The 11,748-nt window shown below is 34.8% G+C and overlaps 1 protein-coding gene across 1 annotated transcript; it reads right to left on the minus strand.

Annotated features, from left to right (window-relative positions):
- Positions 1-4,137: 4,137 nt before the first annotated feature.
- Positions 4,138-10,317, minus strand: LOC137716488 (MLO-like protein 3). Its single transcript, XM_068455944.2, has 15 exons — positions 10,054-10,317; positions 9,871-9,928; positions 9,494-9,705; positions 9,249-9,365; positions 7,304-7,364; positions 6,902-6,996; positions 6,724-6,798; positions 6,497-6,588; positions 6,124-6,173; positions 5,994-6,034; positions 5,723-5,896; positions 5,579-5,614; positions 5,240-5,307; positions 5,032-5,092; positions 4,138-4,816 (listed from the first exon to the last, which is right to left on the minus strand). Exons 1-15 carry the CDS (start codon positions 10,180-10,182, stop codon positions 4,439-4,441), a joined length of 1,647 nt encoding a protein of 548 aa, XP_068312045.2. The 5' UTR covers positions 10,183-10,317; the 3' UTR covers positions 4,138-4,438.
- Between the last annotated feature and the right edge of the window lie 1,431 nt (positions 10,318-11,748).

The raw sequence follows: 11,748 nt of genomic DNA on the forward strand, positions 1-11,748 counted from the left end.
TCGCACAAAGTTTCGAGAGACGAATATTAGTTGTTCCACATTTGTGTCCTGGTATTTTGTGTGACGAACACATTTGTTTCTAAAAATTTTGTGCGACGAAGGCTAAATCGTTGCGCCGCATTCTTGCGACCAATGCTATTATTCGTTGTGTAAAGTTTTTCTTCACAAACTTTGCTCGACGGATTCTGCGCGATGAAGTTTTCGTCGCTCAGACATTTGTGCAACAGGGATACACTTTGCGCAACCAACTTTTGTTCATCACGCAAATAGTTAAATGTAGTAGTGTGAATGCAATGGATAGATGCTGTGGTACTCGACAAACATGTAGGAACCATTGAGCCCTTTTAGGCGACCATGATTTGGGAGATGCGTGGGTGGGTGTGTGTATATAGAGGAGACCGAGTCATCCATGCAGGGACATTTATATTACGGGGCACAGTGCTAAAACTAATAACATGGCCTTTTTAACTAGGGCTGTAAATTGGTTTGAAATGACTTCAGAGTTTGTATTGGATTTTTGGCATTTTGGCTCTTGTTTGGCTTGTGAAATTTGGTTTGCGAAAGAAACAAATAAAGTCTATGTTCAGCTCGATAAGAAACAAATCAAGTTTGAATGATATTGGTGTGTTTGGCTTGTAAAACTTGCGAGCATCTCATATTTTTCATGAAACAACTTGAACTAAAATACATTTAAGAAGTTTGTTTACAATAAAAGGGCATGTTTGAGATTTTGTTTTAGACATATTGCGTTTAGGTAATTTTACCAAGTTTAGATTGGCCATCTTCAAGTTGACTTTACTTTTTAAGATAGAGATTGAGATCATGTCCTCCATCTTCTTTAATTTCTGAAGAAACTACAAGTATGATAACCTAACCTCCCCCTAAGTTCCAGTCATCAATCTAATGAGAAAAAGACGTTTTTGTGACTCTTAAAGTACTCACTGCAAAAATTAAGCTCATTTGAGACGGACTTTTTGAGGGCTGATGTAGAACAATTTCTATTATTTTCTCGATAGCTACTGATTCTTCGTTCAGCATGTGAAACCATTAAACTCCTGTCTTCAGAAGTCATTACTGTTTGGCTTAGTCAAATCCTCAACTTCTGTAATGTTTATATAAAGAAAAAGTATTTGAAAATTTTAAACTCGCTTAAACTCGGTTCGTATATTATATAAATAAGCAAAACTTAACGCGAGTCGAACTCGTAAAAAATTAAACAAGCCAACTACAATTCGTCCTTAGTTGAAAAAAACCCATTCATTTCATAACTAAAACTCATCACCAATTTTGAAAATAGAAAACATCAATCTTATAAATACAAGGGTACATTTGTACTTAAGGGTATGTTTGGGTGAGAAACTTCTAAATTTTTGGATCACAAAAAGTTTAATATGAGGGATTAAAAATGTACCATATAAGCATTACAAAAGGCATGATAAAGAGATTTGCAAATGATTACTTTGAAGGAGCCATTTACAAATCCCTATCATATATCTTTGTAATTAATGTTCATGAATGTATTTTCCGATTCCACCCATCTTATTTTTTGTGATCCATTTCTTCATTCTTTTTCTAATTGCCTTGCAATTTGGAAGTCTCTCACGCAAACACACCCTAAAAGGTATTTTTTATACTACATCAAGCAACTTTCACTGGAGTTTTGATGAAAGCGGTTACGTGAAAGTGATTTTAAACCTTAGGGCTACATGTGTAATTTCATAAACATGAGAGAGTTATGTAAATACTTGATAAACTTCATGTGATGTCCCAGTGGCCCAATAGCAACAATCCGAGTCAAACAAGGCTGAAAGCTAATCTCCAACATGTTTTTAATAATTTTCTTTCACAAGTGGGTCTCCAACTTTAACCATATGTTTTGTCGCACCAAGATTTGATTGATTGATTCCAATTTCTACACCAAAATGGTTGGTGTTTTCGGTCTGCCTTTGGGCCTGTGGGCCTTTGTATTAATTGTCGTAAATTGGCAAGGGGCCATTGCCCTTGTCTCTTATCTAGCACGACATGTTTGATTCTTCTAGCAAAGGTTTCTTTCTTGCCGTAGTTTTTTTATCTTATGATTGGACATCTTGGAGCTGATTGATGTTTCTTGCCCTGATGCATTTTTAAAGTCAATAATTTTGTATAAGGTTTGTCTTCTGTTTCCTGTATTGTAATACAACGATACTGAGAGAAGATGATTTGGACAAAGCCAAACAAAGGGACATCAAAAGTTAAGCAACGACTCTCTCATTTATGAAACTCGAATTTGAGATTTCTCACCTATATGTAACAAGGAATAACACTAGACTATATTAGTAATGATTTTTCTTTTGTCTTTTATTTTTTTAATTGTATGGAACGCTTTTGGAAGAAATTCTTACATGACGTTGATGTATAAGGCATCACTCTCAATGGGACGCCACATATTGTGTCCAACTCCGTGGGAAGGCTGCTCTATGTGTCGGCACTGGCCTAGGAGAACAACTTAGCCCGATTCATGTAAGTCCTTCTCCCAAACAAAACTTTCTCCTTTTGTCGAATTGGCATCAACAAAAGTATACCATTCATAGATGTGTGTTTTATTTTTATTTTTTTTGTCAAACCATTAGCAGATGTGTTCACATGTAACAATTAGTTGGGCCATTTAAAATTTGTTCCGTCTCAGTCTTACAGGCTCAAATCCTTAAACCAAACCGTATGATTCTTGGGGTCGACCGGCTTGGCAATGAATTAGTTTAAAATGCCAAATTCCTCTCATGCAATGCCATTGCTTTATTTGGACTAGGGTAATCTTTATCCAACAGCAAAATTTACACAAAGGCTCAAAACAAAGTAAACACAATGAAAAAGTGGACCTTCCAAGCGAAACACAAAGAGCCCAATAAGAGTTGAGGCCCAAAACCAGACTGCCACCACCGTCGTCGCAACAGTACCTCACTATCAGCACGAACCACAGACCCAACAAACGCCATAAATCCAACCAAACAACGCTAGAGATAGAAGGAAGGAAGACTCTCACTTTATCATCCAGTAAAGAGCACCTCTCTGATCGCAGCCACCAATTAAAAGAAGCCAAAGAAGCAGTGGGATTCCCACGAGCGAAACTGCCAACAAAGGCAGAGAGACGGTTGTGGCGGTGTGAACACTCGAGCCGGTGTGGATACGAGAACTGTACACACCTTTCTAATGGACGGCAACAAATCGTAGTCAATAATGATTGCAGACTTGAGTTGAGATAGAATTGATGAAAGACATAGCCAAGTAGGTGAGAACGAAGTGAGTGAAAGGATAGATTGGAATTGGGAGGATGGATGAAGGACGTGAAGATGGATGGATAGCAAGGATTAGAAGAAGGAAAAGAACGGATTTGAGGGCTTAGTCGAGTAAGATCAACAACTATTGGTAAGGAAGGAAAACAGCAACTATAAAGTAAGGGGACAACAGCAACTATTGGTTGGGAAGGATAGCCAGGGGAAAACAGCAATAGGAAGGAAAAAGAAAAGAGGAAAAGGAAGGGACAACCACCGACCCTGGCCATAGCTAGGGCCGGTAGCATAGAAAATTGACGAAAGGGTAACCACTCACACCATGGTGAGAAAAATGTCACAGAGAGAGTCTCTCACCAAACTGGAGAGAAACGAGATTTCCTGTAATCTATGTTCATTTTTATTCTTTAAATTAGGAAATTAGGCAAACAAATCTTATTTGGATGTACTTTTAAAATGATTGAAAGTACTTTTAGAGAAAATGGTTTTTGGTTCAAAAAGCATTTAAAAGTGTTTTCTGCAAGAAACACCAATTATGTGTTTCTTACAGGAAACACTTTAAGTGTTTTTTCAAAATTTATTTGCATTTTTACTAAGAATTGGTTTCAAAAACATTTTCACCAAAAACACTTTCAGTCATTTTAAAAGTATATTCAAACGAGCTCAACTTCTAGAGTTGCAAGCCAATTCCGTTGTTCCCAGCAAAACTTATATTTTACCTTATAAGCAGTTAATTAAGGATAAGGATTGTTCTTGAATCGTTTATATAAGGAGTCATTCCTTCTTACATACAAATCACAGTCTGACACATATAAAGTAACTTAGTAAAATATGCAAAAGAAAAACGTTTTACCCACATATCAAGCTATAATTTATCTGCAATGATAAATTCTTATTACTCATGTAAAGAGCCAAGTATTTTACGTTAATTAATGGATACATAGGGATACCAAAGCATTCAAAAATTAAAATCTGGAGCTCATCATAAGATTGGAAGTTACAATTTAAAGACTTATTAAACTTGAGGTAAAAAAAAAATAGAGAAATGTAAACTACCAATTATACAGATATGCTAAAATTGATTAGAGAAACTCCAATCCTCTAATGGGCTAACCTATTTATCATACTTGCTTTTTTTTTTTTTTTTTTTTTCTTTTTTGCCAATAAAATGTTTAAGTTTGTGTTCTGGTGACCTCCGGCATTCCTATATGTACCTCAGTAGATGAAGCATTACTAGCTAGTTCAATTTCATTTTGTCCAACCCTTTCTTGATGATCCTCAACAATTTCTTCGTTACCATAAAAATTCTCAGTTTCTCTAGGGTGACTGTGGTTCATTTCAGGGAAAGAAAGTTGGGGACGATGAGAAGAAAAATCTGGGGTATTCATGATTTCCCAGCTGCTTCCCACCGTAGATGAATCTTCGTCATGACCAGATTGTGTATAGTGTGATTTATTTTTCCTCTTTCTCTTCACATCAGCATGCCACTGCTTTATAACATTTGTTGTTTGCTCTTCAAGCACTGCTGCACTCTTGAAATTTGATCCCATCTGCATGCATAACCCGAGTTTAGGTGTACATTAACGAGGGTTATATTTTCTACTGATCTCAAACGATATGTTCTGCTATCAAACTGTTAACTTCAACTGCTGATGAATTAGATTTGCATTCGAATCTGTGATTCAGTTTGATAGCTTGAAACAAAACATGTATCTGACAAGAGAAAGCAAATATATGCGCATATGCACGTAAAGGCATGCATTACCTGGGTCACTAGAGCATAGAGAGGAAGAGTAATGTAACTGCACATCACTTGAACCGTCACCCTACAGAAATTTGTGAACAATTTACTTTTAGTGGAACAATACTAAGTAGCATCCTGATTTGTACAATGACACACATATGTGCAAAATTGAGTGTGAATATGTAGATGAAGAGAATAAAAGTAGAGGAAGATGAGCGTTGGTACTCACGCTAAAACCGCTCGTACAATTATAATATGTATGTGTTCATGGTAGCAGGAGTGTATCCCAAATTGCACCTGAAAATAATTAAGAAAGGAGAGGTAAGTTAGTTTTATCTTAATTTTCATTGGAACTCTGGAACTTTTATCTTGAGTACTAGTTCAGTCGACTAAACAGGAATACTGTAGTTTTACTAAACAGTCTGACATGTTATATTGTCACATTGTCAAGAATAATATATATATATATATATATATATATATATATGGTATAACATAAGAAGTTGTTTGTCAATTGTTCACATTTCTAACTAAATAAAACGAACAAGTGAGGATTAATACGACATACCGTGACCCATATGAAGAAAGCAAGTTCAAAAGCATTCTGAAAAGTTGAATCATGTCAGTTGATTTGATCATAGTAATAACTGAAGTGATTAATTAGGCATTATTACGCACTCATCCGGAATTAAGAAAGAAGATGAATATTTACCATAAACAATGTGAGATGTACAAGAGTCAAGACGAACCGCGGTTGATTGAACCAGAAGTGACTGTCCTTTGGTTGCACCAGAGGAGCTCCTTGAATCACATTATGCTGGTCATGAAGTTGATGAGCCATGTTTGCCACTACTACTTCAAGTTTGGTTCCAAGAACTAGCACTATCTACGAGCACATAATCCTTAATTAGCCCTTAATTCATACAAGAATTAGTAAAATAAACCCACGATTAGAAAGAGCTAGTTTAAGAATTAGTACATACAATCAGTGGCACAAATGATACCCAGAGATACACCTGCCAACCTGTTTAAGTTCATAAAATTAATTAATACCAACCAGAATTGAAACTTCTATGTTGAATAAGTATATTAAACTGGTTGCTGCTTAATTACCATGCACGTCGAGGAGGATGAAGATGACGACCATAAACCACATGAAAGGGCTGCCAAGCGATGCATTTCACAAACACACAATATTTAGGAAGTTGTTATAAAAGGAGTCGTTGATTGAATATCTCACATAAATGGAATATGAACATACCGGTTACATAGGTGATATATATATATATATATATATGTATGTATGTATATATATATATGTATATGTATGTATGTATATATATATATGTATATGTATGTATGTATATATATATATATGTATGGATGTGAAAGATATGATTGTATGTTATCAGTATTTTAATTGTAGATAATAATAGCAAAAAAATTGATGAAAAATTAAAAATTAAAAAAATTAACAGTTGGCAACCTGATTCCGACGACAGCTCTAAAATCATCCTCCAGTGATCGTTGTATATACTTTTGGAAATCGAATGCATTGTTGTTTGTTGGAAAATGAGTCTGCAAAATTTGTGAAAAACATAGTTTAGATATAAACTACTGAAATGTGAGAAACGATAACTAAATAACAGTGAACTGAATGATATGGTTTTGTGTCTTATTTAGTTATTTGTTTATGCATTTAATTATACTCACGGAAACGAAACCATGACGCAGAGTGAGGTAATCAACTTTTTCCACTGAATGGAAAAACTGCCGGAAGAAGCACCTCTGCAGAAAAACCAGAATAAAATAATCAAAATTTAATAAATAGTTAAGAGGTGCCTCCTCTCCTTTCCTAATTAACCCCTAAAGTGAAAAGAAATCAACTCACAATCCACAGTCCAACAGATGTTCCACTTCCTGTACAGGAACTCATATGTCTAAGAGCAAATGTTGTCTGCCTTGTAAACCTAAACCGATTAGGATCTACACCCAAAAGTTGAGTATTGAGAGAAAAAAAACAAAAAGGGTTGGATTAGCTGCTGTATTTTATTGAAATCGGATCATGGCATAAATTAAACAAATTAAGCTAGATTAGTTTACGATTAGGATCTACACCCAAAAGTTGAGTATTGAGAGAAAAAAAACAAAAAGGGTTGGATTAGCTGCTGTATTTTATTGAAATCGGATCATGGCATAAATTAAACAAATTAAGCTAGATTAGTTTACACAAAAACAAATTAAGACTACACCTAAAGAATCAAATTAAGAATTTGTGTCATTGTTATCTTACCATTTGCCATCTGGTATTCCACTGTCTGAGTTTCTTTTTCCCATGCTTCCCAACGCCTCATCTGTTAGTTTATTTGAACACAATACCAGTTACCCAAGTAGCCAATAAGTTATAAAAAAAAATAAATAAATAAAATAAAACTAAATTAATAATAGTTGTAAAAAAAAGTGCTCTGTCATTTAAGTAAATGCTGTTGAAGCATAAATCGTGAACTGATGTGCTAAGTGTTTGTATTAATCCTAGCTTACATTGCTGGAGTAATTAGCTCAGGTTTAAATGTAATTTTACTTATTTAAGTCTTATAGGTCTTAAGTAAGTGAGGTGCTATGTATCTTCATCTTATATAGGATGTAAGATGGAAGACTGAAATTGCTTTCATGTAAACTTGAATACTGCCAAAACTATGTCACCGTTCGAAGTGTGTGGGATTCTTCACACTCTTGCTAGCAAGCTCATGTTGTGCGTGTGAATGAAAATTTGCAGTCACATTCTCTGCTTGCAGTCTCTCTCTCTTTCATCATTCTTCATTCTCTGTACTGTAACTTCTTCTTGAAGAAGTTGTGAGGTCATTGCACACAAATCTCCCATTTAAATTCAAATTCTAACAAAAGCCTCCCAGAGGAGAGCGGAAGCTTCAGGATTAGTATGCCCTGGATTCCCGGATTCATTCTCGTCCTGATCCACCTTGGAAATTTCGATGTCTACAAAAACATTCTAGGAAAAGGCTCGTAATGATCTTCTCAACAATCACAAGGTGCTTAAGTGGAAGGATGGGAGTTCGGAATTGGTGAATGAGCTCATGCCGCGGGGGAGGAAAGCGGGGCTGGCTCAATGTTGAACTAAGAAATTCATTCAGGGATCAGAACATTCTAATGCCGGAATAGAGAAAACAGGAAAGCTACAGGATCTATTGGTTAGATCTGACTCGAATGCTACTGATAGCTAAACATTTTGATCTGCTACTCGGATTGCAAGTCTAGAATATATGTTTTTAATGATTTTTCGATGAACGATTTAGAACACAACAAATTGAAGTGCCCGCCAGCTTGTGTACTTGCTACCACAATATTTTTATAATTAATTAACATGTAGTAACATAATATATATGTAACACAAATAGGATTAGAATAATATTGAAAAACTATATACTCTTCCTTTAACTATGAAATGACGTATGATTAATTTAAAATTGGAGGGGAATGTGTGTGATCCGAATCTTAAGACATTTTTTCTGCTTTTCAATTCTCAAAGCTTCCCCAACTGCCTCATGGGGTACATGCAATTGACTTCACACACCCAAAAGTGCAAAATTCTCCATGTACAACAAGGACTTCGCTCCCTAATTCTTTTGAGTTTCATGTTGGGATGCATTCTCAAAATCTTAAAAAAGTCAATGTGTAAAAATTAAATAAGATTTACTATTTTTAACAACCAGATTCTCAAACCTGCTCCTTGAAGGTGAGGTCATTGTTAATGGGGGGGGTGTGGTTAGAAGAACATTGGGTGCGATCTATAAACACCCAAACTGTTGTTCGTAGACAATTATTGAACGATCAATTGTTGTGCATGTTACACGGTTTTTACTCTCAACGTCGTTGGTCTAGCAGGATGCCTTTATTGAACAAAAATTATATTTACATAAAAAAAAAAAATGACAACTCTTGCAAGTGGCCTTTTCCACAGTGGTGGATGTGTTGAGCTCTTGAATGTGTAGATAAAGACAATTCTAAAAGTACCATACACCTAAGTTAAAACATTTATATCAATTTTGTGGGGTAAGACCGTAAGAGCCATCAAACTTTTTCCCTTATCCTTACAAATGTCAAAGGCATTATAGCAAAATAATAATAATAATAATAAATATATATATATATATATATGTATATATGTATGTATATATATATATGTATATCTGTATGTATATATATAAAGGTGCGTAGCATACCTTGGCCCTTCCTAAAGCCATGGTGAGAACACTATACACAATCTGCATAACTGCCAAAACAAAGATGAAATTGTTGAGCTGATTGAGGCCCCCTTGAGATATAAATGAGGTCTTTCCCTGCAAACCCAAATTTTTTTAATTAAATAAAACTAAATTAAAGGAGAAAATACAACTACCCTTAATTTTCATCCTAAAAATATAAAAATAAATATAAATCAAAACAAAATACTTAATAATTAGCATACCTGGGTTTCACAGTAATCCTCACTGGTATCAGCTGCTGCAAGCATTCTTTCTACTGATATTTGCTCAAAACCAAGTGCTTTGGTGGTTTTTGTTGGTGCTTTTTTTCTGCAGGGAAGCATGGTATATGCAACTTTTGTGGGTATGCATATTTTGGATATGGATCTTTGTGATACTGTCAAAATTAGTGACATAAATCCCAGGAGTATAACCACTGCACCAAAAAAAATAAAAATTTGATTCAGCAAATTCTATAAATTATCAACTAGAACATACATTCTGCATTAAACTGCTGACGTTGAATGAATAGTCAGAATAATTAGGATAGGCGAGTTCGATCATTTTTCAATGAATATACCAACAAACTGAAATAACTTACCTGATTTGAGCTTCTCTACGGCCTCGAACAAGGCTGTCTTTCTGTGAGTTTTGAGCCACTGCACCAAAATACATATGATCAAATTAAAGAAATTTTGAAATCAGTGAAACCACTTTCAAAAACCATATGACTCTTTTCAACAAATTTGATGGTAATATCTTACGAAGGGTAATATGTACATACTTTGCTAATGAGATGGATCAAGTGCTCTATAAATAGAGAGAGAAATATGAACACAAAGCAAACTGCTGCCAAAGCCCAGGTGGGTGTGTCTTGAAGTGAACGGCTGGATGCTGATCCTCCAGAAGCCATAATTTCTATGTTTTCTTGGGGGAAAAATGGATCAGCATCAATGGAGGAATTAATGAAAGAGATGAAAGAAAGCACAGAGAAAATATGTTAATTTAAATACTCCAAACAAATAGAGAAGAAGAAGGGGATGAAATGTTCAAATCATGTATGCTGCAATGACTTTCAAGTCCAAACAAAGCCGCACCCTGTGACGGTCGTATCCATGAAACTTGGTTTGACACGGTTGGTTTAGTTTATATATATATAATGAAGGTTTGTTTGAAGGGGGTTTCTGGTCTCATATTTTTTTATTGGATCTTAGGTCCCATTTAGTGGGAAAAGGCTTTATTGTTGTTGTTAAGTCCCATTTGGGAACCATATTTTTCCTGTGGGTGCATTTTTGCTTGCTGATTCCTGTCTTCCTAGCAAGTAGATGTTCCAGAAAACATTTACATGTCTATGCACTAGTGTTGGTTTGGTCCTCATTGATTCATCTCTCCCCTAACTATTATAACTGTCTTATTCGCTAACACTATTGCTCTACCAAAAATACGTTTTTAAACAAAACTATACTAACACTATCGCTCTACTAAAGATACTTTTTAAACAAAACTGTGTAAGTCACATGTTTAGACTTTTTACTTAATTAGTATGAGAGGTGTTTGTAAAAAAGAGTACATGTTTAGTTTTGAAACGTTTGACAAGCAGAAACTGACAAGAATTGAGCAATTGTCTTTGTATAAAGACCCCATCTATATTAGAGAAATGCCAGCAAACTATGTGAAGGGCACTTGGTAATTCATGCTTGTGAATCATAAAAAGATTCATAACCATAACTGCTACACCAAAATCATATAGTTGACATTTAAATTAGTTTTTTGTTTCGACAAGGCATTTAAATTAGTTGACATTTGGACACATCGGGTCGGAAATAATATTTTCAATTTCCATTTCATAACTTTCAGGTCAGATTAATTTTTATTTTATTTTATTTGTTTTTGCATTTCTGCAATTGTATTTGGATTTCTCAATTTGAGTAATTTGAATTTCTGAGAATGCGTGTTTGATTTCTGCAATCGATTTGGTTGGATTTTTGAGCATGCATGTTGGATTTCTGCAATTAGATGTTGAATTTCTGAGCATGATGTTGTCGTTTCATATATTGAAAATTATACCCGAACCGTACTGAAATCTCGAATTTTTTTTTATTTATTATTTGTTTTTGAATTTGGGTTTGGATTTCTGCAATTGGATTTGGATTTCTCAATTTGAGTATTTTGAATTTCTGAGAATGCATGTTTGATTTCTGCACTCGAATTGGTTGGATTTTTTAGCATGCATGTTGGATTTCTGCAATTAGATGTTGAATTTCTGAGCAAGATGTTGTCGTTTCATATATTGAAAATTATACCCAAACCGTAACGAAATCTCGAAAATTTTTCAAGAATCCTGAAATTTAGGAATATCGAAATTTCAATTCGGTTTTGGTTTTCGAAATCCCGTCTCAAAAATGATCGTTTCAAGATTCGGGTTAACATTTTCGGATTGAGATCCTGATCCGAACCACTCCTATATATAAAAATGATA

This window comes from Pyrus communis, chromosome 3, assembly GCF_041283825.1.
Source record: "Pyrus communis isolate YQ-2024b chromosome 3, ASM4128382v1, whole genome shotgun sequence".
Lineage (NCBI taxonomy): Eukaryota > Viridiplantae > Streptophyta > Magnoliopsida > Rosales > Rosaceae > Pyrus > Pyrus communis.